Source organism: Gymnoscopelus braueri (assembly GCF_963280865.1).
Source record: "Gymnoscopelus braueri genome assembly, chromosome: 10".
Taxonomy (NCBI): domain Eukaryota; kingdom Metazoa; phylum Chordata; class Actinopteri; order Myctophiformes; family Myctophidae; genus Gymnoscopelus; species Gymnoscopelus braueri.
Window position 1 is genome coordinate 49555927 of NC_137611.1, and position 26821 is coordinate 49582747.

General features: G+C 41.1%; 1 protein-coding gene across 2 annotated transcripts in view; it reads right to left on the reverse strand.

Annotated features, from left to right (window-relative positions):
* Positions 1-1025: 1025 nt before the first annotated feature.
* Positions 1026-26821, reverse strand: part of LOC308093928 (uncharacterized protein) — a 47832-nt gene continuing 22036 nt past the window's right edge. Inside the window, exons 1-7 of one of the 2 annotated variants that reach the window (XM_080440334.1) lie at positions 16794-16927; positions 14031-14129; positions 10552-10649; positions 9623-9691; positions 6633-6699; positions 6117-6176; positions 1026-3194 (exon numbers count right to left, since the gene is read on the reverse strand). In XM_080440334.1, coding sequence (XP_080296460.1) covers positions 1588-3194; positions 6117-6176; positions 6633-6699; positions 9623-9691; positions 10552-10649; positions 14031-14129; positions 16794-16803 — 2010 coding nt within the window. In that variant the 5' untranslated portion in view covers positions 16804-16927 and the 3' untranslated portion in view covers positions 1026-1587. Of the gene's footprint in view, positions 3195-6116; positions 6177-6632; positions 6700-9622; positions 9692-10551; positions 10650-14030; positions 14130-16793; positions 16928-26821 lie in introns of those variants that run through there. The other variant, XM_080440333.1, reaches the window with a different exon arrangement.

Sequence of the window (26821 nt, forward strand, 5' to 3'; positions counted from 1 at the left end):
GGTGCTTTGATTGGCATGCATGTGTTCACTGTCTCCTGCCATTTGCAGGACATAGGGAAATGGGAATCCCCAAACTAACTGAAGTCTGACAGGACTTAACGAGAAGTCCTTAAAAAGAAAAGAAAAGTCTTCCTCGTGCTCGAGCCGTGCATGGGATGTCTCTGATGAGCTATTGAAGAAGCTGCAGAAATGACAAGTCACATAATTATATGTACCTCTTCTAACACAACAGATGTCAACCTTCTTTGGTACCAACTTCTGTGCAGAACACATGGGAAGGTCGAGCCCAGCCAGCTTCCACCATGTGAGTATTACTAATTCATGCATTCCATCCATGCCAAGTATCAGGCTGTAATCTGGGGATGGTTTCCTCAAAAACAAACATCTGCACCAAGCCCCAAGGACCATGGGTGGACCACAAACGAGAGGCAACTGGAAATCCAGTCAATGTGTGGTTCCCCAGCATCACATTCCATCTAGTTGTTGCTCTCAACTTGCAGGAGATGCAAGGTCATGCAAACCATCAGAGTGTACAGCTGACAGACTCAGATGTGAATGATGATGATGATATAAAACAAGTGGTGGGTGGCATGGTGTCTCAGGAAGGGTAGATTGCACTGTCGTAATATTGTGCTGAAAGATTGGACACCGTTTGAATGCAGCTGTTAATATGCAATGAACACAACCTCTTAATAAATATGCAACAAATTGGTCACATACTGCAACATACACTTAATGTTCTTCTCACTAAAGCAATACAGCTTGGCTCTATACAAATTGAATGAAGTATTGGGGAAAAATATCATTTGTTAATTAACAAGCCAAAATAAATCATGGACAGGCACTTGTGCTGGTATTTCAAGAATGTAAAACATGTTTGTTCTTTATAAGTCAATTGTTGAATGGCCTGAAGGGTAATGCTTTAGAAAGTTTACTGAGAAGAATAGCCCCATCTTATGAGCTTGTGAGCTGTGTAATACAATAGTGAAAGTATCCCAAACAAAAGAGAAGCATTTGAAGCAGTTTTTATTGGTAGTAGTTAGTTTCACATCCTTCAAAAATGTAGGTTAAAACAAAACAAACACAAACTAAAGAGGATGCGTTTACACAAATTAAATCCTTGCTCTAATGCATGTCATTCTTATTCATTGCTGCAATTCACATTTTTGCCATTCACAATGTAATGCAATGTTTTCATATTTGTTAAGGTTGAGGTGTCACAATGTTTGCATATTGCATGTGTTGACTGTGCGTTCCCTCACTTCTAAAACTAGCACTATACCCCTAGTTGAAATCTGGATTTAACCTGGATTTACTTTACTGCCGTATTTCCAATTTTCAATACTTTAACTTCTACTCCACTACATTGCAGATGCAAATATTTTACTTACACACCAATCCAAATATTTGAAAACTTTAGGTACTAGTTTATTTGTAAATTTGGATTATGATTACAAAACAACGCATATACAATATATCAGCTATTTGAAAAATGTAACTGTGACATTTTGAGTCTTGGCCCATGAACTATACCAGCTTCTACCTATAAGAATCCTCAAAGCTTACTATGTAAACTTTGAAATACAATTAACAGTTTCCCTGCCTCCCTGCATGAGTCCTCATGTGTTTTTTCAGATCACCCTTTTCACCACAGCCTTTGCCACAAACTGTACATATAAAGGGTTTTTCCCCTGTGTGGGTCCTCATGTGTGTTTTTAGAGTACCCTTTAGACTAAAGCCTTTACCACAAACTATGCAAGCAAAGGGCTTTTCCCCTGTATGAGACCTCATGTGTCGTTTAACCTGACCCTTTTGGCGATAGCCTTTGCCACACACTGTACAAATAAAGGGTTTTTCCCCTGTATGAGTCCTCATATGCTCTTTCAGTGCACCGCTCCGACCACAGCCTTTGCCACAAACTGTACAGGTAAAGGGTTTTTCCCCAGTATGAGTCCTCATGTGTACTTTCAGCTCGTCCTTTCGACTGCAGCCTTTTCCACAAATTGTACAAATAAATGGTCTTTCCCCTGTATGTATCATCATGTGTCTTTTTAGATCACCAATGCAACCAAAGCCTTGCCTACAGACTGTACAAGCAAAAGGGCATTCTCCTGTATGAATCATCATGTGTCTATTCACACTTCCTTTACGACTAAAACTTTTGCTACAAACTGTACAACTAAAGTCTTTCTTCTCTGTGTTATTCCCCATGCAGTGACTTCTTTTTTTCATCATGTGCCTCTTCAAATTGCCCTTACAATTAAAACTTTTGCTACAAAGTGTACAAGCAAAGGGCCTTTCCCCTGTATGAGTCCTCATGTGTCGTGTTAACTCACCCATATGAGCACAGCCTTTGCCACAACGTGTACACGTAAAAGGCTTTACCCCTGTATGAGTCATCATGTGTAGTTTTAGCACACCACTATTAACACAGCCTTTGCCACAAACTGTACAAATGAAGGGCTTTTCCCCTGTATGAGTCCTCATGTGTTTTTTTAGATCACCTGTTTGACAAAAGCCTTTGCCACAAACTGTACACGTAAAGGGCTTTTCCCCAGTATGGATTTTCATGTGTGAGTTCAGATTTCCCTGTACATTAAACATTTTACCACAAACTTTACAAGTAAAAGGCTTCTCCCCTGTATGGGTCAATGTGTGCCTCTTCAGATATGCCTTACGATCAAACATTTTGCCACAGACTGTACAACTAAAGTTTTTCTTCCCTGTGTGACTGCTCATGGAGTGAGTTTGTTTTGATGGTTTCAGATCCTGGGACAGCTTGTTGCTAAAAGACAATCTGTGTTCTTCTACATTGTGTGCCTTGTGTGATTTCAGTGTGTTTGAAGCTGACTGATCTTCCATCGTCTCCTCCCACTCATCACTGTCTTCAGTGTCAGATTCAGAACTGTGTGAAGAGAGGAGCCGGTCAATAGTTGATCGCGATGTTCCCCAGTTCTTTACATAAGCTTGTGTTTTCATGTTTTCAGTTGAGGTGCTGGCTAGGGGCTCTGTCTCTCTGTTTTCATCACCATCTTCACTTTTCACTGCTAGTAATGTCGATGTTGACCCATCAGCCTCCACTGGTCTTTGAAGTAGCTCCTCCTGTTCTTCTTTAATCTGTGGAGGCTCCTGGACCAGACTAGGGCTCTTCTCCTGCTGTTCAGGGGTAACCTCCTCTTTACTCACAAGGACATCTAGGCAAAAGATAAAATAAGTGAAAACATTAAATGATTAAACTGCACATTGGCACCTAAATCTAACACACCCATTATTAAGGCTGTAAGGTCAGACTGATTCTGCCAAATAAAATGATAAATGACCAAATAATCAATACTGTGTTTGAATTATAAAGCTTGATTTATACTTCATCGGGATTACAGACACAACAATTATAGATGTTGAAGGCACAATTATAGTCTGGGAAATAATCACGGTTTAACGATTATTACAATTATGCATGAAGTATTATTATTCCACAACATTATGATGTATGAAATCACATGATCATTCCTGAATTAGAGGTTTTATTTTATTTCCCCCAGAAAATGTAATAGCTTTTCTATAGTAGTTGCCTTTCAAAACACAAATAATACAGAAGCCGCAAATAAATAAATAATACTAATTAACCCTGCCAAACACGAGTATAACCGTTGTTGAAAAATACACCCGTTTACCGCCAACAACGAGTATAACCGTTGTTCAAAAAAAAAAAAGTTATCCACACAGAACCAGAGATATCGCGATCCAAAGATTTCTAGCTCCATTCACTCCTTGGTTAACTTATTACTTTAAAATCCTGTATCTCGGCTCCTGTGTACTTTTTTTTTTTACCATGTTATTTTGGGTGAAACATGCTATTTTCAACTGGCTGCAATTATGGAACGGATTACCGCAATTGGATTATTTTTTTCCACGATTCTACGAGACTCCTGTGTGTGTGTAATGAGGGGATCACCGTGAGGACGGTGATCACGGAACATATTTTGTGACTACTTAATTTTTTTTTAAAAAAAGGTTAAAACAATGCTGGCAGTGGGGGAAGTAAAACAAAAAAACCCTCTGGCGGGGAATGTGTTAAGACCTGAGGCCGCTTCAAAAATCATATCCCCCCCACTTCTGGGACGAAGAAAAAAATAAAATAAAAAAACTGAGTGGAAAACGGAACGCTCGTCCAAAAACACACTGCCCCATTTTTTTCGTGGACCGAGGCCACCGGATTAGACCCGGGGCGAGGGTGTTTTAGGACAACGGTTCTTGTTATCCATTTCTGAATGGAGAGGTGCGCGATGGAGAGGCTTTTCCTTTTTGCCACACGTCTATACTTCATGGAGTACATTTTGTTGTACCGAATTAACCGAATTAAAGAAAAAAAATACTAAAAATAAGCCTTAGTTCTCAAATGCTCTCTGCGTCCTTGCGTGTACACACACACACACACTCACACACACACACACACACACACACACACACACACACACACACACACACACACACACACACACACACACCTCATTGAGCATATTTCTAGGAGTATATACGGTATAATATATACAATATAATAGGTTGATGACACATTAAACAATCCCGATCTCTGCTCAACACCCTGACGTGGGCTGTCACAACAGAGGCGGCCCGTCCACGGTTATAACAAACCTAATGACCATAACCCTTGAAAGGGTGGGGGGGACAAAAGGTTCCCCTTGCCCCCTCTATTCCGGCGGAATAGCACTGGTTGGACCCTTTAGCTGCAATGTTAACCCATTAACACCAGGAAGGGAACGCATCTGTGTCATTTTAAGATGTCTTTGGCTATTAAAAAAAAGCAGATATACAAGCTCATAGCGCGGAACCGAGTGCCATGCCATGAGCTTGTAGATCTGCTTGTAGATCTGCTTATATATATATATATATATATATATATATATATATATATATATATTATTATTATTATTTGTTTTTAAATTATTATTATTATTATATATTTTTTTTTTACTTGAATCTTTGCTTGACACTGTAGTATGACGAAGTAGGGCATTCCAATTTACAAAATAAAAGTGTGGAGATTTCTGCTGGCAGCAACGATATATAATTACTGTCTGTTTATGTTACACACATTGTTAACTGTCAACACAGTGTCACATGACTTCAGCATGACACTCCGTTGCCTGGCATTTTCGATGTAAAATTCCAAATTGGCCGCCATGTGAATATGGTCTATTGCAAGCCCCCAGAACTACGGTAGAACAGTGAAGCGGCCAAGCCTGGTGGTCAAATCTGAGAATGCACTTAAAATGATACTGCGCGTGCATCTCCCGTTTGTGCGCATGCTCACGATGCGTCAGGACCCATGGAACCAATGAAATGGATCCATATTGGTTCCATGGAACCAATATTTCTTACTTCCGGGTGCTTCAAAACGCCACTGAGCACTGTAATAGAAATGAATAGCTGGGGGCGGGGCAATCCGCCCTCTAGATATGCCGTGCGCTTTTGAGATTTTTGTATGACGAAAGGGGACGTTGAAACTTTTTTTTGGCTGGGGCCGGAGGACAAATGACCCGTGCCCATGTATGGACGAAACAGATACAAAGCCTCATGTAAGCCCGACCCCTTGGGTCTGGCAAAAAGTTTACTTATACCAAAAGATGTACTTATACCAATATATCAGTGGTTCTCAACCAGTGTTCCGGGGACCACCAGTGGTCCTTTTGGGGGTTCCAGGGGGTCCCCAGCGAAATTAGTTAACATAGCGTCACAATCATTTTAACCACTTAGCGTTGGCTATTCAAAAATAACAGATATACAAGCTCATAGCGTGGCACTGAGCGCCGCGTTATGAGCTTGTAAATCTGCTATTTTTGAAAAATCTTGAAAATGTGTGCATATCTTTGAATATATATATTTTTTAAAGCGAACATTTTAAACTCAAATATTTGCTTCTGGGGGTCCCTCGAACAAAACAGGGTCTGCGGCCAAATGTATATCAATTTAGGGGTCCTTGGCATGAAACATTTTGAAAACCACTGCAATATACAATACAATAATCTGAGCATGAAATACAGAGAATGACAAAAAGAGTCCACATTTACACTAAGCTAGTGTGCAACATCACATACCATAGTCTCGTGCTTTGTTAATTGCCTCATTTAGTCTCTTCTGTTGTAGCAAACACACACCTACAAGAGAAACAAAATGAGGGAAGTGTTTGATTGTTCTATATAAATCAAATCGCCTTGTTCGTTCTCATAACATTTAGCCATTTGTTAACACTGGAACTAAAATCTATTAAAGAAAACAGGTGTGAAGTAAGTGGTGTGTTTGAGTGTGTGCTGGTATTCAGACGGTACAACTCTATTTGTGTGTGCTGGTTTTACATTGAGTAATCTATATGTAAAAACATCCCATAATCTCAATGTAAAAACATCCCATAATATCAATACAAAAAAAACATCCCATAGTATAGCTCCTTTGTGTGTGTGTGTGCGCGCGCGCGTGCGTGTGTGCGTGCGTGTGTGCACGCTCAAAACCTCAAAACCTGGCCAGCACTGGAAGCACACACACACACACACACACACACACACACACACACACACACACACACGGAAGCGGCCTGCATAGAAATCTTTGTGTACCTGTTTGAGTGTGGTCATACACCATCCCAGTGTATGGACTTATGAACTGTTCCAACAACTTCACATTCTGTGGAATGAGGAATATGATTTAGGTTAAAACCCTAATATTTGAACAGGAAGGAAAACCGTAAAGTGTACACAGACTCGTCGCACTGCATGTTCCTCTTGTTCATACTAAGATGAAGCGCTATGAACTGTTTTGATTTGTGTACATTTTACAGTAAATCACTTAATAGGTTACATTACACCACTATCCTTGCCTAATCACTTTTTTTCCGTAGAAGCTCAGTGAAAGCCCCTGTGATTATAGTAGGGGGTACTAAGCACAAAAAATGGCCAAATCGTTACGCGGCGGATAAAAGCATGAAATTTGATACAGATGTCCCTTGGGTCATCCTAAAACATCCTAGAAGGGGTGCCCAAAAAAATCTTAAACAGGAAGTGAGTTATGGACAAAATTCAAAATGGCCACCTAAACTGTTGACCGTTGACTCAAAAGACAACAAAAGAATCTCCAAAAAGCATAACATTTGGCACATATGTCCCTTGGGTCATCCTAAGACATCCTAGAAGGGGTGCCCAAAGGAATCTGAAACAGGAAGTGAGTTATGGACTAAATTGAAAATGGCCGCCTAGTGTTGTCGATTGACTCAAAAGACAACTAAAGAATCTCATAAAAGCATACAATTTGGCACATATGTCCTTTTGGTCATCCTAAGACATCCTAGAAGGGGTGCCCAAAAAAATCTTAAGCAGGAACTGAGTTATTGACAAAATTGAAAATGGCCGCCTACAGTGTTATCCATTGACTCAAAAGACAACTAAAGAATCTCATAAAAGCATACAATTTGGCATACATGTCCCTTGGGTCATCCCAAGACATCCCAGAAGGGGTGCCCAGAAAAATCTTAAACAGGAAGTGAGTCATTGACAAAATTGAAAATGACCGTCTACAGTGTTGTCGATTGACTCAAAAGACAACTAAAGAATCTCATAAAAGCATACAATTTGGCATACATGTCCCTTGGGTCATCCTAAGACATCCTAGAAGGGGTGCCTGAAATTATCTGAAACAGGAAGTGAGTTATTGACTAAATTGAAAATGGCCGTGTACAGTGTTGACAGATGATGCAAAAGACACTCATAAAAAAGAATCTCATATAAAAGCATGAAATTTGGTACAAATGTCCCTTGGGTGATCTGAATGCATCCTAAGGGGTGCCAAAACAAGTTTTAATAGTCTCTCAATGGAAAACACTCCTCCCACACGGGCTGCACTGCTACAATATTCAAATCGAGCAGCCAATCTGGCATTTGGTCCAGAAGCCTGAAAGCTATGCAATCTCTACCATCTCCTGACAAATATGGATGGATTAAAGTCGCTGATTCGTGGACACCTTTATGGACACTCTTGCCAGAGGCTGCTTAAGTTTGTAGAGAACTCAAGTGTGGCTGCAAAGCTGAGCCCTTCTGTTCGAGAAAGTGTAGATGCCGGGATGCTGGGTTACCTTGCAGAGCATTATGCCAATGTGTTGGTAATTGCGAAATGGCACACATGAATACATGTAGTTACTAAACACTAATCACAAAAAAACAGTAATGATCAAGAAGAAAATACATGAGAAGATAGAGTGTAAAACAAGCAAGAAGATGTAGAGTGCAAAATAAATAAGATGCAGAGAGTAAAATGAATAAGTGATGTAGAAATGAAAACAGAAGGTAGACTACAAAATACGGCAGGTTATGCACTGCATAACCTGTCGTATTGAGTCTGCATAATATGCAGACTGCCATGGTCAACTGTTTAAACAGCCGTTTAGAATTTCTTCAACATGGTCCCTTCCTAAAAAGTTTAATAAACAAGCAAATAAATAACCTCTTCTAGGATATATTAAGAAGCACTCAATGTACGTACCAAATTATACACTTTTATGACGTCCCTTTATGTTTTCTTTTGTGTCAACTGCTTTAGGCGGTCACTTCCTGTTTAAAACCTTTTTGGGCACCCCTTGTAGGATGCGTTCAGATCACCCAAGGGACATTTGTACCACATTTCATGCTTTTATGAGATTCTTTAGGTATCTTGCATCATCTTTCAACACTGTAGGCGGCCATTTTCAATTTAGTCAATAACTCACTTCCTGTTTCAGATTATTTTGGGCACCCCTTCTAGGATGTGTTAGGATGACCCAAGGGACATATGTGCCAAATTGTATGCTTTTTGGAGATTCTATAGGCTTTTTGAGTCAATCGCCAGCACTGTAGGCGGCCATTTTCAATTTAGTCAATAACTCACTTCCTGTTGAAGACTTTTTTGGGCACCCCTTCTAGGATGTCTTAGGATGACCCAAGGGACATGTGTGACACATTTTATACTTTTTGGAGATTCTTTAGTTGTCTTTTGAGTCAATCGACAACACTAGGCGGCCATTTTCAATTTGGTCAATAACTCACTTCCTGTTTCAGATTTTTTTGGGCACCCCTTCTAGGATGTCTTAGGATGACCCAAGGGACATGTGTGCCACATTTTATGCTTTTTGGAGATTATTTTGGTGTCTTTTGAGTCAACGGTCAACAGTTTAGGTGGCCATTTTGGATTTTGTCCATAACTCACTTCCTGTTTAAGATTTTTTTGGGCACCCCTTCTAGGATGTTTTAGGATGACCCAAGGGACATCTGTATCAAATTTCATGCTTTTATCCGCCGCGTAACAATTTTTCACTTAGTACCCCCTACTATTACCAACCATCAGAGGATCAATCATACTAAAGATACATATTCTGTGACTACTTCAAAAGGTAAGATAAATAAAAAATGTCTGGCACTCTGCTATTATCATTTTATGTAGCCTACTTGGCACTAAATCCGTTAAAAGCAGAACAAAAAAAACACGCCCAAAATAGGGACACCAGGGTTAATGTGGTTTTAAAAAGTCATGGCACCAAAATAATGACAGTAACATGATTGCAATAATTGTGATATTAACATACCTGATGGTGGATGATGATGCTTGGATCCCTGCAAATTGGACATGGGTTCTCACAGATTTCGCCTCCCATCTAAACAAGATGACAGAAGAATGAATGACTCCATGTCATGTTCAGATAATATCAAACACATTATTTGCAACATATCGCTGATCAGAACAATGGTCACTGAGTTATGGCCATTTGAAGCGTTAAGCACTGATGTAGTGCCCCCTATCTGTGCAATTTAGGCTTTTTGGTGTGACTATTCTCATGCCAGACGGCATGCGGATCGGAGCAACGGCGTACCAACTCGCAAGTCCGGCGACACTATGGCTGCCTACAGGCAGCGTGTCTGTGGATTCGTCTATAGGCCATGGGTGGGCAACTTTGATGATGGAGAGAGCCACTATATTTCCACACTCACTCCAGAGGGCCACATTGCATATACTGTCTCTCCGTATTTAAACTTTTTTCACCATTCAATGTCACACAAAAGTAGCAAAAATAGCCGATCTACAAGCTCAAAACGTGTTTGCGTTTTGAGCTTGTAGATCTGCTTTTTTTTTAATTTATCCATAATAAATCTTTGCAGCAAAAATAGCTGCATCCAAAAATAGCTGATCCGATTCAAAAGCAGCAAAAATAGCCGATCTACGAGCTCAAAAGGCTATTTTTGAATTGAAATCCAGAATTTATTTTTGCCTTTTTTGTCTGAACTTAAATACAAATACATTGGACATAAAAAAGACAATGGAATTGTAATACTAGTCATTAAGCTACTAATATAGACTGAAGCGGGTCAAGTTTGCATGTTTGTAATTGTAACAGCTGAAATCAATAATATATCAGTAGGCCTATTCCAATATTAACCTGTGGGCCGCATTAAGTGAAGGTGGGGGCCGGCAATTGTAATATAGGATATAGGCTGACTCAAAACTATTTATTCTTACAATGCAATCCTTGCGTGTCTTCTGTGGGGGGATGAAGCCTCCTTTGTGGTTTCTCTTGTCAGTCCACACTGGACTGGTTCCATAGCGCTCAATATATTCTACATAAGAAAAGAAAGTGGGGGTCATTAAGGCAACAAGATTCAATTGATTTAACCCATTAAAACTGGGAACGCATCTTTGTAACCACTTCAACCATTATTTTATATTTTGGCTATTCAAAAATAGCATATCTACAAGCTCATAGCACGACACAGAGTTCCACACTATGAGCTTGCATATCTGCTATTTTTGGAAAAATCATGGAAAATGTGTGCAAATCTTTGAATACGTATGTATATTTTTAAAGCAAACATTTTTACTCAAATCTTTGCTTCTGGGGATTCTGTCTTCTAAATCCTAACATAAATCCTAAGAAAAAAAACTTGCTATAATATCAGTGGTTTTCAAACTTTTTCATGTCAAGGACCCCAACATTATATGTATTTGGCCACGGATACATGCCCTTGTATATCTGCTATTTTTGAATAGCCAAATACATCTAAAATGACACAGATGCGTTGCCTTCCCGGTCTTAATGGGTTAAGAGACTATCTGTGACATGCTCATATGTGTATGTGCAGTGAAAACAAATTGTGTAATATGCAGATCCCTCTGAATAGTGTTACTAGTACAAGTATATGCAGTAGTAAAAATGATATACAAGTAAGGTATATCAAATAAAATGTTATAATATAAGTAAGTAACTTTGTGACTATGTCATATGTGTAATAACTGCGTGCAAAGACAACAGCAGTATATAGCATACACAGCCAGTGATGTATTGAATGACCATATATAGACCATATGTAATCCCATTTTTATGGAATTGGCTTATTTTAATTTACTAGATTAGATTCAGTCCGCTATTGCGGCCTTCAAATCTAGTCCTATATTGCGCTGATCAGAGCAAAGGTCATAGAATTATAGCCATATGGAGTGTAAACACTGCATTAACACTGCTTTAGCGCCTCATATGTGGGTTTGTTGGTGTGACCCCAGACCCCTGAACAGTGTTTGTGCAAGTTTGATGTGGATTGGAGCAACGGTCCACCTTGATAAAGTGTGGCCTCTGGGGACCACTTGCAGCAGTAAACTGGGTTGTACAATGTGTGGCCCTTAGGGGCTCCTGACAGCAGTAAGCTGGGTTATACAACCTGGTGCGACTATTCTCATGGCAGACCTGTGAACAATGTTTGTGCCAAGTTTGGTGCGGATTAATAGGTTACATTACACCACTATCCTTGCCTAAATGCTTGGAACACTGTTGCCACCTTGTGGGTGAATACATTCATGACATTACAGGCAATAACTATAAAAATGCCATCACTATGAGGGTGGATTACTTAAAGCTAGAAACATTATCAAATTATTGTGATCTGGCTTAAGTATCCCTTTAGGATCTTGAGGTTTTGTTAATGAAAATGTGATTGATTTGTACTCTAAGTGGGTTTATAACACTTATTTTGCTTTCCTTACCGCCCCCCACCCCCCTCACACTTTGTTTAGACATAAGAGCAGCCTTCCACGAGCAGCCAGCACCTCCCCTTCCCCATCTCTCCTTCCCCGTTCATTGATGAGTTGTCCACCATAGACATGGATACATTTTGACCGGTCTGTGCTGGACACACCATCTTCAGCACAAGCCAAGCATAACATGACTTGTCTTAGTTCTACCGGATCTCTTCTCCACTAGTCCCTCCTTAACATTTTAATCTAGTTTTTATTTGTTGACAAAATTGTCAATACATTTAGTATAGTTTAGTCATTGTGGCTTAGTTTTTATTTAGTTTTAGTTTTGTTTTCGTCAATGAAAAAAAACAAACAAACAAACGGTCATAATTTTAGACAAAATTAACACTGCTCTTAGTCAGTGGTGGCTTATCCAACGGGCTTGAGGTGCTGAAGCACAGGGCACCAACCAGGGGGGGGCACCAAACGGCGTGAAAAAAAAAAAAAACAGCGAAAAACGCCGACATTTGGAAGCAGGGCATCCGCCCGCCCCCCCTCCCCCCGTTGACAAAACGCTCCCGGGGGGCACCGCGCTGCTCCCCCCCCGTTGACAAAACGGGGGGGGGGGGGGGGGACACCGAACCGGGTCCAAGCACCGGGCACCACAAAGGGTTAATCCGCCCCTGCTCTTAGTGCTCCTTCTCCACCCCCGGCATCCCCGTCTCCAGCTGATGTTCAGGCTTTATGTCCCCGGTTATTCCGCAGCCCCAATTTCCGCTCCAAGGTCTAGGAAGGGGAAGAGGGCCTCAGAAGGCATTCTTTTTTTAAGTCTCGCTGTCGTAAACTAAAGGAGGTCCGAAATGGAGGCTGCAATAGAAGCAGGCAGGGAGAGCTAAGAACTGCCATCCTTGTGAGACTGCTGGGACAACAACTCAAATATGGCAGATATGTCCTCCACGTGGCAGACTTTGTGAGGTCTCTGCCACCAGACCATCTGTCTAAAGTTTAAATTCAAACTCCAGAACCTCATGCGTGAGACCGAACAAGCGGTGAAATTGAAGTTGAAGAGACAATTGTCGGACTGTCTGCAGCAAATGTTCGAACACATTTCTCCACAACTTTATTTTTCATAACTATGATTTTTTTGCTTAATTCATTCATGTATTTATTTATTCTTCCTCAATGTTTTTAGGTATTTTAATATATTTCTGTATTTATTGTAGGCAGTTCTTAAACAGTTTGTAAATAGTAGTTATGTTAGTTATTTGTTAGGTAATTTATGTATGTATTTTTTTAGGAAGGTATTCATATATATGCAACTCATTTTATACTCATACACATTCACTGCTACCTTGGGTGTATTTTGGTGTAGACATAAACCTTGTATCTCTATATTTAATATTTAGCTTTTTCATAAATAAATACCCTACTTTATACGAAATAGCAGAAATAGCTGATCCACAAGCTCAACACAATTTGTGACGTGACACGTTTTGATCTCGTAGATCAGCTATTTTCCCTTTAACATTTAAACAAAGATTTTTAGTCTTTAATGACATGCCCACAATACAGAGGCCAGGTTTAAAGTGGTTAAATGATTGTAATCATTACAAGAGTGTTTGTCCAGTAACATGGGCCTCCCTGTCTTTTGTATTAAACAGAAAATAAATGTTCAGGTCAGGATAGCAATTTTATCAATTCAGGACAGAACTCATACAGGATAAACAAGTAAAACTAGAAGTGATGACAAGAAAATGTGTTTTCCTTTTAGAAATGCTGGAGAGACGGGATCTGACTATTCTCATACTATATCAGAATAGAGAGCTTTTTTTTAAAAAAGGTCCCTCTGTGGAGTTTTGACAATTTTCAGTTTGCAAATGGATATCTGTCACATGACATTACTGGAATGTTGTTACGGTGATAGCCCTACTACAGAACATAATTAAAGACTGAAAAAAGACAAAGAAAAAGAGAGAGATAATGAAACTTACTGAGGTCCGGGTGGTCTTCAGGTTCCTGTTTAATAGAAACAGTCGTGGCTTGTTCTGGAGAACTCATCTTCACCTGCAGGCTGGACTCCACACACTGGTCTGAAAATGAAGGAATAAAATACAGACTTAAAGGAGAATTTTGGACTAAAGTTTTCTTACCTTTTCTATGACGTTATGATATCTTAGGATGAATGGTACAGGATAGGCCTTAGGTTAGATCACATATTTTAATAGCTTTTTTTAATTATTTTTTTGGTGAGATCTGACGTTCATAGTGACAGAACACTATGCAACCAAAACAAAAAACAAAAAAAAAACAGAAGTCTCGCTAGACGAAATTGAAATCTCGAGATTTCAATCTCGTCTAGCGAGACTTCTGTTTTTTTTTTTTTGGGACAGTGTTCTGTCACTATGAACGTCAGATCTCACAAAAAAAAACAAAAAAAAAAGCTATTCAAATATGTGATCTAACCTAAGGCCTATCCGCGCACCTTTTAAGCTGTGGCGGCTCAGGGGTGGAGTTATGAAAAATTTCTACTGTACCATTCATCCTAAGATATCATAACGTCATAGAAAAGGTAAGAAAACTTTAGTCCAAAATTCTCCTTTAACTCACTGAGTGCCAAAATTATTTCTGTCCATTTCTGGCCAGTGCGATTTTGTTTTAGTTTTTTTGTTTTTAAGTTTTAAAAAAAGTGCTTAGGAAGCGAGATACAGCCTTTTTCAGTTATAAGTTAAACAAGGAGTGGATGGAGCTGCAAATCTTCAGATAATGATATCTTAGGTAAAAAAAATATATATATAAAAAAAGAAATTAAACATTTTTTTTCAAAAACACGTGAAACACGTGATTGGCATGTTGCACCATAGCTGTAAAACACGTGAATGGCACTCAATGAGTTAAGGTCGTAACACACGGCAAGCAGTCCACGCACGCGTTGCCGCTCGGATCAGCGGTGATCGTGCAGCGATCATTGTTGTTTTGTCCTCCTGTGCGGTGCGGAGAAAACAAAAGCTCACCACAATCCAGCTCTTGCCACCCGCACGAGCACACACGCAAGAATTTCACGGGACCGTGCCCGCTCGCCTCACCGCCCCTAAACTTCTCCACGCGTCACAAATTATCGCCCGCCTCTCATTGAAAATGAATTACATAGGCGCGTTGGCCGCTTGCCGTCTGAAATGACCCTTAATCATTTGACATGGACAACCAAGAATACATCAGGCTTTATTCAATCGGAGGATAAAGTGACACAAAGCCTGCCTCAAACAAGAAGAGCACATCTTAACCACATATGGGTGGAATTTACGAGCTACTCGTAACTATATTATAGTCACAGCTATAATATGACACATTTTCAGTCATTTATTTTTTTAAATATCATATTGTGGACTTATTGTGATATTATTGTACCGTGCACACGCACACCATGGTAGTACCCCTTTTTTCCATACTTTAATAACTAACTTACTGTGTTTAATTGTATTCATATAAGATGCATTCAAATGAATGCTCGTCCCATGTATAAGCATGATTATAACGTGTTTTATTACAGGTTGTTGAGCGTTGAACAATCTGTCTCTGTTGTCACAAGTGTTACCAAGTTACCCACATCACAATCAATAATTACTGCTATGTACTGCTTTTTGGGTTTAGGGCCTGTACTTCCACTTAAAAGGACGACTTCACCAATTTTCAACCTGTCTTCATACAATTGGTCCTCACTAATGCTCACCAGTGACATCATCGTTAGGCAGGTATTTCAAACTTGTTTTAGGCAGGTATTTCAAACTAGATAGATAGATAGATAGATAGATAGATAGATAGATAGATAGATAGATAGATAGATAGATAATTTATAATATTGTTACATTATATGTACTTTTTCTGTAAAACACTTGTGTAGTATACATCTGAATACAGCAGCACCCTCTGCTGTATTCACATCACATAGAGTAGTACCATCTAAACACCAGCACCCACACATCAAATAGTACCAAATGAAAACCGGCACACACTCAAACATAGTAGTACTGCCTGAATAACAGCACCCACACATCAAATAATAGAGTACTACCGCAGAGTATGCACCGCTTACTCACACTGGGTGTGATTTCTCTTTTCTGTAAAGTCGCTTATACATATTGGTAGTTCCGGGTTGCAGATTTTGATGCTATATGTATATGAACTCATTTTGCTGGGGACCCTGTGTGTGTGTGTGTGTGTGTGTGTGTGTGTGTGTGTGTGTGTGTGTGTGTGTGTGTGTGTGTGTGTGTGTGTGTGTGTGTGTGTGTGTGTGTGTGTGTGTGTGATGATGCGGCCTACATTCACTTCTTTTGGGCTTATTTTTGTCGACCTGGCCGCTTGTTTCTGTTGCATAATCTGGCAACCCTGCCTACAATCACATCATAACAATTACCTTTAAGGTATAGGCCTACAGTATTGTGACGTAGTACACTTGTTATAACATGGCATAGACCTACAACATTGTGTAATTTCTGTAACTTGATATCTGGCATGTGATAATGCTATTGCTGCAGCTGAATGAGTAAAACAATAAAAATAACATACTATTCTACTTGTTAGGCCATCCACCCAATCTCACCCCCAGATCAGAGAGAGAGAGAGAGAGAGAGAGAGAGAGAGAGAGAGAGAGAGAGAGAGAGAGAGAGAGAGAGAAGTTGAGCTAACTGACAAGGTAGCCACAGTGCTAGAGTGAATGCAATCAAAGAGGATTCACCAAGGAATCTTTCATCACATACCAAGTTCCATCGCTGCTACAACTCTGTTGTTGACTTAAAAAAATCCTAAAGCGCAGCAGCAGCTTTTGATGAAACACTCCGTGAGATGAATCAGTTAGTCTTCTCCGTTTCTTCTCTGTGAAAACACCATGAGAAGTATTTACAGTCTGTGGCTGCAGCCAAACTACACACGATAACAACACACAACACTTCCTGTCTGTGCTTTCACAATAAAACCTAGAAAGCTGAGCCACGTGAGAGCTTAAAGTTTAAACGCAAAAGACCGACGGTCCATTAGCAGCGCTACCAATGCGCCATCTAGCGGTGAAAACGCGACAGCACAGAACACGACAGAGAAACGAATTCCAAAATGGAATGAATCAAAATGCAATGTTCTGTAATGCATTGCTATAAATCTATCAGTGTGAGAGACCACATCTGCAGAACTAACTATTCTAGTTAGTTAGTTAGTTATTTGGCCAGCTAGTTAGTTAGTTAGTTAGTTAGTTAGTTAGTTAGTTAATTAATTTGTTCAGCTGACTGTCCACTTTGAAGGCATCCTGTTGACTAGGGGTCCAAAATCCGACCCTTAGCTTACTGGTCGATCTGTAACACTGAGTGTTCTATGGAAGTAGAATTAAATATATAGTGAAGATTTTCCCAGATATAAAATATGGGGTCCGTGGCCTGATATCAAACATGGGGGTCCTTGATTTTTGTTTGTTTGTTTGATTGATCGATTGAATACTTTATTAACAGTTCGCAAAAAAGCACTGAAAGTGCAGTTCCATACAAAAGGATGCTAAATGGATAAACCCAAGAAAGCACTATGGCTTGTTTCCATTGGGGCTGTGTATTCAATTCATCGAAACAATAATATAATAATAATAATAATAATAATAATAATAATAATAATAATAAATAACAAAAATACTGAGAATCATGTGTTACATTGTCGTATGCATTGACTCAAAGTTATGTTTCGGTTGATGCAGTCCTTTGGTAACAGTTTTGTTAGGTAGTTCGTATAGGCTTCCGTTGCAGTCAGGTGGAAACATTGTAGCCTATGTCCAAAACTAACAATATTTTTAACATTTTATTTACTAGTCTCTTTGTAGATTGTATTATTATATAGAAAAATAAACATAGGCTACATTAATTAACCACTTCAGCCCTATTTATGCTTTGGCTATTTGAAAATAGTCGATCTACAAGCGCACAACATGTCGCAAAACAACACGTTGTGAGCTTGTAGATCTATTATTTTCAAAAGAACTACAGTAGATATATTGAAAACAATAAAGTGTATTGGGCCATTATAGATACACATAGTTTGTTATTTTCATTTATTGTTTTGGCACCATCTCTGAACTTTGATATATCCAGCATCTCGCTCGGGCTGTGTGGGCGAACGACAGGGCTAGCCGTAGCCAGTAGGTGAGTGGTATGTGGGGTTGTTGACAAGACAGCAGAAATTTGTTATAGTTTGACATGTACGCACACACTACGCACACGCACGCACACACACGTGTGACAGGGTGGAAAACGGGTCATTATTATTTTTCTGTTATTAATATTTCTGCATGTTTTCATCATCTTAACCCTTTTTAACCATATTGTGATGAAAGTATTTGTATGTTTTGTAATGGACAATGTTTTCCCCTGGTCCCCAAGCCACTTAAGGTGCCCCTGATTAACAATGACAGCAAACAGCTGCAATATTGACTGGCACTCGGGCGTGGTCCCCACGGCCCAATCCGACAGCGGGTTACGTCACCAGCAGCCAACCACGAAGGAGGAGGGTGCGGTGTCCCTGGCATGAACAGTGAACCGGGTCATTTGAAAAGGAGACAAGGAAGAAGCAGGTTGTGGGTAGGAGTGTGTGCAGGAACCGGTGCGAAACACAGAAAGACCCAGTGCGTAGCCGAGGTAAAGGGGGAGAGAGACGGTTGAGCGTGTGCTGCCAACCAGAGCAAACACTGGCAGACGGCTCCATACAGAGAAGAACCCGTGAGAGAGACAGTGTGTGCAGAGGGGAAGGAGAGGACGAATGCAGCCAAACCAGACCATATAAGGAGCGAAGCAGGACCTGGAGTGGAGCCGACGACGGAGAGGCTAAACTCGCAACTCCGACAGTAGGCCGCAATCCGCGGCCTTCGGAGTAAGTTGTGATCCATGCAACACTATTCTTGTGATAGCCACTACTTCTAGCAGCCCGCAGTATACTATCTGGGAACAGATAAACTGGCCCATGCTTCTGTAATTTCAGACAGTGACAAGAAGTAGACGAACGTTGAAGATTCCTGGCTTGGCTTCCCTCTACCTTTTTCCCTCATTATTTTCACTCATACTGGTCTTAATTATTTATAGCATTTTTACGCATTTTATATAGCACCTGCATTTTACTTGTGACAAGTTATTGTTGCACTTATTGCTATATTTTGCGCATAGCTATTTGGCTACAGAAACCCTCGTATTGCACTTGAAATTGGTCTTATTTGATTGTAGTATTTAAATGCACTTTATTTAGCACCTGCACTTCACTTCTGAAAAGTATTGTTTCACATTTCCTGCAATTTTTTTTGCGCTCTGCTATTGTTGCACATCAGCCCCATTTATATTTTAGTATTTGTATTGAATGTGTTTTAGTTAGTTAAGCGGCGCCTTAGGAGGTTAGGTTTATTTTAGGATTGTTGGTTGTTTCTTTGTGTATTTGGTTTTAAAGGCACAGAGGCCTCTTTGTAACAGGGAAAGTTCTCAATAAATGTATGTTTACCCTTTGTATCCACTGTGTCATGTCAGTTATCTCCTGGGTTTTGAAATGTGTTGTTCTGACTAAGTCTAAAGTACGTACCTGGTTAATCTCGAACCTGTGTGTAGCCTGTGAAGGAAAAGGTGTTATTATGGGGGACCTTCCTCTTCAAAAAAGGTGGCATAGTCTGCAATTCAATCATTTTATTCAATTGGTATTCACAATAATTACACACCCCGCACTTTAACGTGCAACTGATATTTTATTGTTGTGAATCTAATGTGAATAAGTAAAAGGAGTAAAAGGTGCCATTACCTAACCAGTAAACTGGCAAGTTAAATGTGACTCAGTTGGCCACCGTCACACACGCACACACAAACGAACATTTCAGGTTAGGGTAGCTCCTATCTATGGTATTTAGCGAGCCGGTAGGAATAGCCTGTGAAAGTAGTATTGTGTTTGCAAAAAGGATCACGCCATGACACAGTTTAATGCCAGGGAAACACATATTTTTACTTACTGCTTCACACACAAACACACAAAGACCAAAATATCTAATAACCTTCAGGTATATGTAATTTATAATAATTGGCATAATAGTATAATAAGGCATAATAGTTGAATACAACACTCTCTAACAACAGGCACAATAATTTTGGCACAACACAGCCATAGACTGATGAATCACTGGTGACCCAGTGTGCATACATAACAGAGTGAGCTGGCACATTCTCCCTCACTAAAGCAGAGGCCTGTGCACCGAAGAGCCACCTTCTTGCACCTGCAGCGCTTTGAGCAACCACTTTTGCAGCCACAAGATGTCAGCTCGAAGCAGGATTTTGATGCGTGTGGCAGTGTCGTCCAGTGGGGCTCATGCATTCCTTCTGTTGTCTTCACCCACCCCCAGTCAGTTGGTGATGGTGTTACACAGTAGTAACAATCAAATAAGCCAAAAGGCTTCAGTTCTAAACAATGACCATAAATGGGGAGACACCACACAAAACCACACAGTGAGGCAAGAAGTCCAAAGTCAATGTTCTTTTATTCAACCTAAAACTAATAAAAGCAGAGCAGCGGAATGGGGAAGGGGCGTAGGAGGGGAATGCATCAATCCTAAGTCCAATGAGGGAAGGCGGGTCTTTCAAAGCCATCCAGTGTTAAAAGCCATTAAAACTGTAAGTAATAACCTGCACCTGTTCAACTCACTTGTCCAATTGGAGTCCTCAATGCTGAACTGCTGACACGGCGGCTATAGACTGGCTTCCAAAGCACCGCAACTCAAAATGAAACAATAAAGAAAAGCATATATATGCTCCGGACACTAACCACAGCTCACATTCAGCTGGTAATTGACTTATGGCAAACACATTCAAGACAACAACTTCTATGTCAACAGTGCGAATGAGCATCTTTTTTGTGGCTATGCTGTGCAGTGTGCACATGAAGTAGCATACGTGTATCAGTTTCTTCGTAGGTGCATGGGGCCAGGGTGTGGACATCATGCAAGTTGCTGTGTGCTGAGAACCCCCTTCCCATGAGTGACGACAACTTGTTTGTCTTCCTCACTGAATGCCTGAAAGAGGACCTTGGATAGGAAACTGAACAAGTATGTCTTGTTGCTGTCTAACCGGAGAAAGTTTTGCCAGTTTCCTGGTATGACAGCCTTTCCAACCACACATCTCCTTATACCCTTACCACGCTTGGCTCTTGCTGTGCCTTAAGGGAATCATCCTTGTGTGTATCCCAAACAAGGTCTACCCGTGACACGCTGCACAGCTGACAAGTGATATAAGGGATGGATACTCCTCAAATGTCTTGGCACCTGCTGGCTTCATCATCTGAATGATGGCAGCCCCTTCAAGAAATGCACATGTAGCATCAGGGACTTCTCAGCTCAGGAGTCTGAGCTCGAGAGAGTTCCTCTAGGCATGTCAGAATGTCACTCTTTGTCCCTAGACGTAATCATCAGAGAGTGCTGGTGGCCATGCCTGGTTCTCATAATGTTAAAATTCTTCCAGATTTCCACACCTTGTTTGACAGCTAATGTACAGGTGTGAGAAAAGCTCAGCATCACTTTTCATTGACGTCAGCTGCTGCTTCTCTTTACTTGCCATCTTTCTTTTTGAGCCAAGAAACAGTTTCAGACGGTTGCAGTGAATTGGGTCATCAATGGACTTTCCACAAGACATTCCTTTGTGAATGTTTTGAACTGCTGCAGGCTAATCTTTGGTGAGTTCTGAACATTTCTGGTCTCTACTACCGATGGGTCTGCAATCTATGTTGTGGCAAGTAAAAGTAGATCTTCTCTCTCCTCTTCAAATGGTTTACCCAGTTCTTCCATGACATTGACAAGTGAGCAGACATCTTTTCTAAATACATTCTGCACACTTGGTCATGGTGGGGCTCATCATGTTGTCTTCCCATAAGATGGTATGCCTCTTCAAAGTCATCAATCAGTGCTGCAACCTCAGGGCCAGGTACCAACCATCGCCGGAGGGCACTAGGGTTGTCTGTAAGCATTATTCTGCTCATGCGCTTGATCAATGGGGATAGCTGAGAAGATCCGGTTGTCTGGTGCCCACGGTTGTCTGGTGCTGCACGCAAGAATGAGTCAGCAGTGCCTGCTGTTGTGATCTCTGCTTGTACCAGTGCTTCAACCCAGCCACTGCCTTGCAACCAATCACCAAGGGTCTTCAGAGCTGCCATCTCTATATGCAAGCCACCAAACATCACAACAAACTTGTCTTCCCCATACCTCTCACGCCACTTCAACTGGATCTGCTTGGCAATGGCATACAATGGTTGATCAAATGTTAATACTGGCATCTGCCTAGCATTCAGATGTTGAACAGCCTGTCTGACTATGTCCATTGAGTGTTTTATCATTGTCATAGTGTGGGTACTCTCGTGGAACAGGGGGAGTAGGGCCCTTGAAGCCCAAGACATACTGTTCACATTCTGATTTCCAGAGTTCTCTTCATCATCAATAATCTTCTGCATATTTTCTAGCCAGCAGTACTCTTCCTTGATGTTCTGGTCAGAGTTCTCCCTGCTCAGTGATGCCACTGTACTAGGTGGCACAGGTGCCTTCTTGGTGCTACTGGTGCGACTGGTGGAACTTATGTGTAGTAGCTTGGCAAATGGCCCATATTGTTTTTGGACTGCAGGGCCTCCAACAATCCCAATTCTGCGGTCAACCCCTTGACCTGTGCCATGGAAGGATTCCTTTGAAGTAGTTGAGCTAAGGTTATGGTCAATGTTATCAACTGCAACAGTTGTGAAGACATCACCACACATCTTAGTGGGGCAAACCACATGTTCCTTGTTTGAACTGCTGGATGACTGTATCTCCTAGCTGTGCTGACAAACAAAGCATGTGGTCATACGAGATACTGACACCTACGTGTGAAAGCCGGTCCACTAGTTCCCTCTTCCTGGTTTGGGCATGGACCATCAGGCCTATATACATTGGTTAAGGTGTTTCCTGAGCAGTGCTGTGTCTGAGGTTGGCAGATGTGGTGGGTCTTCCAATCCGTCTGTGCTTGACGCTGTTGAACTTGATCAGTTGTGCAATGGTTAGGGCTGCAGATGTTGCTGGACATTCACTCTGGTCTCTGATGCTTGGACCTTCAAGAACCATGTTTACCAGTGCTAGCAGTAGGTTCGGCACATAGTCTCTTTGGCATCCCTCTTGGAACCCTGTGAAAGGTTTCTGCTCATCAAACATGTGGCGACGCATAATGTGTGCATGGCACTCTCCCATTCACATACCTTGGTCAAGGCGACACCAATGTCATCAGAGAACACAAGAAGGACATCCTGCTCCTGGGTCTGAGGTTGCAGGCCTTGGATCTGAGCCAAGAGTCTTTACTTCAATCTTGTGTTCACTCTAGCATCAAGCTTAATGTAAAGCTTCTCCATCCTTGATGTGTACAGATGAGCCTGATCAGCCAGCTTAAAGACCGGTGTAGTGCTGTCATCAAGGCGTGCTTCCTCAATGTATATTACATTTCCATCAAAAGCCATTCCTGATACCACTTTCTCCTTTTCAGTTCCCCACATTTCTTCAACTTTGTGTTTTCTGGCACGATTATAGAGGCTCACCAAGCACTTATTGTGATGTTTTGATTCAAGTGCAATCATATCTCCTGCACTAAGTTGAGCCAGCAGTTCTGTGTCCTGTAAGAGCTATGCACATGTCTTAACTTGGCTGCCTCATGTAAACCATCAGCCCCAGTTGGCTTGCAACAGAAAAAAACAGAGTGGGATAAGGATAATTCCTTTTAACAGGACGTTCATGAAAGTCCTTGCGGTCTTGTTTCCAATGAGGGCCTGTGAGCAATTAGGGGTTAAGAGTCTTGCTCAGGGACAAATTTCATTTAATCGACACATATGCTGGTCTGGCCTGGAATCGTACCTGGGGCAACCAGGGCCTCCCTAGGCGGGCTCACTAACCATTCAGCTATGGCCGCCCCTTAAGTGTAGAGGAGTGCTTCCTCTACTGGTTTGTCAGTGTGATTAGTACATCTCCTGGTGCGTATACTTGGCCCTGCAATGGTGTCGGCATCACCTGTACCGCTAGATCTCTTCAGAGCTCTCTGCTCTGCCCATTGAGCTTTTGCTTGTTGAAGGCCAACCTGCATGATTGATGCAACTGAGCTTTATTGACAACCAGAGCAGCTTCAATTCCTTCACCTTCATCTAGTCTCTCTATCTGTACATTTCCAGGTATTTCATTCAGTTCCTTAATTTTCAGGAGACTTTCAGCTAACGACGTACAGTATATGCACACCCAGCGTCTTTCTGCTTAGTAAGCATTGGGTCAGTCAGTGTCTCATTACTACTCTCACTAGTGTCTTGTTGGCAGATGACACACAGGGCCCAGTGTATCTTGCTTGCAGGTTTTTAACTTTTTAGCTTCCATTTGTGGCTTAAACGTTTCTGTGATGCTTTGGGCTATGATTTCATTTCCAACTATACCAGGGATGGGCAATGCGGCCCGCGCCGTCACTCAATGCGGCTCAATGGTTCCTGCTGATACACAATGCGGCCCCCCAGAGTGAGTGAGGACATTTTGTGGCCCTCACCATCTACAAAGTTGCCCACCCCTGAACTATACAATCTGTATAGGAAAGATGGTGTGCACCTAAACAGTAAGGGCACTATACTATCACGGGACAACTGTATCAAATACATTGCTTGTAATTTTGTATTATGTAGCACGGCGCAATCCAACCTTTTTAACTTCCTCTTCAGATTCTAGTCCCATCCATGTGGATCAAGGCCGTTTTGTGTCATATTTCTGTTCCCCCGAAATCCCCCTGTCTATTACAGTCTCAATCTACATTCTACCCCATGTTCCTGTACTTATTACTGCTAGACAACCATCTAGGCACAGTAACCTTAAAAATAGAAAATGGCTTGGGATAATTCACTTAAATAGTGAGTCTAGTCCACAACTCAGGCTTCGTCCACACGTACACGGGTATTTTCATAAACGCAGATTTATCGTTTTCGTTTTTGTAAACCTCCGCGTCTACACGGCCCCGTTTATAAAAATCTCTCTGTCCACATGAAAACGCATTAAGACGGTAAAAACGCAGCTGTCATCGCGAGACTGTCTATTCACAGCGGTCAACAACTGTAGTCTCGCGATGACAGACAAATATATCTTATTATTAAAGATTTATCTTTAATAATAAAATACAAACCAATGCGCTGTTGCGCCTGGCCCAGGAATTAAAGTGCTACGTCAATGCTGCGCCATGCCATTCGCTCCAAATGACACACTTCAGTTTTATTCATGGATTACAAAGGAAATAATGAACTGATTGCAATAATATAAAATTCTCTCAAATCAGTAACAGGTAGGTGATACTACAGATGTGTCCATCAAATATGGTTTTATTGAAAGGCAATCCAAGGTTAAGAGCTTGGAATCCAACCTTCGGGGAATGTCTGACGTTGTGTTTTTATCACCGGTGCCAGTAGGCTATTATTATTATTATTGTTAATAGACAGGCTACTTTGCAACATATATGTTAGAGCAACTTAAGTGCTTGCAGAACATAACAAATTATTATATATTATTATTATTTGGTCCCTCCGTCCCTGAGTCCCGATGAGACAGACGAATCCACAGCGCCTATATTTATTTTATTAAAATGTCAATAAAAATATGTATTCTCTAAATATTAATATAATAATATTTCCTGAATGAATGAACTTGGTAAAGTGTCTCGTAGGGTCGGGATGACATGTTGCTATAGTCATTAATTACCCCAACCAACATCGAAGCACCCGTGTGCATTAATCCTTCATTAATCCTCCTTTTATTAAATAAAATAAAAGTTTATATCTGTCTTGTAAACTTTCTATCTAATCTCTGAAGTGTCTATGTTACTTCTGTGTATCAATTATGATTTGATTACCACTCAATAAAATGCTATGTTGAAATGTATATGTTGAAATGTAACTTTTGGATCTGCGGCGCGCACACGTGTGTGTGTGTGTGTGTGTGTGTGTGTGTGTGTGTGTGTGTGTGTGTGTGTGTGTGTGTGTGTGTGTGTGTGTGCGGCCGTGCGCGTGTATAGGGGGGGTTGCGAGTTGCGACGTCGCCTGCCAGCTAGGTCGCCAGCTACGAACAGTGTGCCAGGCTCCCGACCGACGCACGGACCGCATCGGCCGTGTGTCCAAGCCCCCCCCCCCCCCCCACATGTCCTGAAGCTATCCGCGACCCCCCCCCCCCCCCATTAACCCCTCCATCCCGCCCCATAAAAGTAATACAATGTTTGAAAATACCCATTTAAGCTCCCATTGTGAGCTTGTAGATCTGTTATCTATAAAATATGGCTGAAGTGGTTGATGTATAGTTTATAATATAATAATTTATATCTGCAAAGTGTAGGATTATTATTATTATATTATTATTCGTTGCCTAGTCCAATACAAACCAATGCTTGAGTGCGCTCCAGCGGTGCGCCCACAGCCGTCTGTCTGTCTGTCTGTCTGTCTGTCTGTCTGTCTGTGTCTCCGCCTGCCTGCCTGCCTATCAAAAGTCCGCGGCCGTAACACACACGCACGCACGCACGCAGTTAACCCAGGCGTTATTACCACACGTACCCCCCCCCCCCCAGGTGAATAAATAATAATAAAAAATAAAAAAAATGTTATCAAAACACCTATATCTATATGGTATAATGAACGTCAATTAATGTATTATCCCTATCCCCTAGCTGCCAGATTCATATTTACGCACACGCCAAACGCACTGCCTAATAATCAGATACTATATACT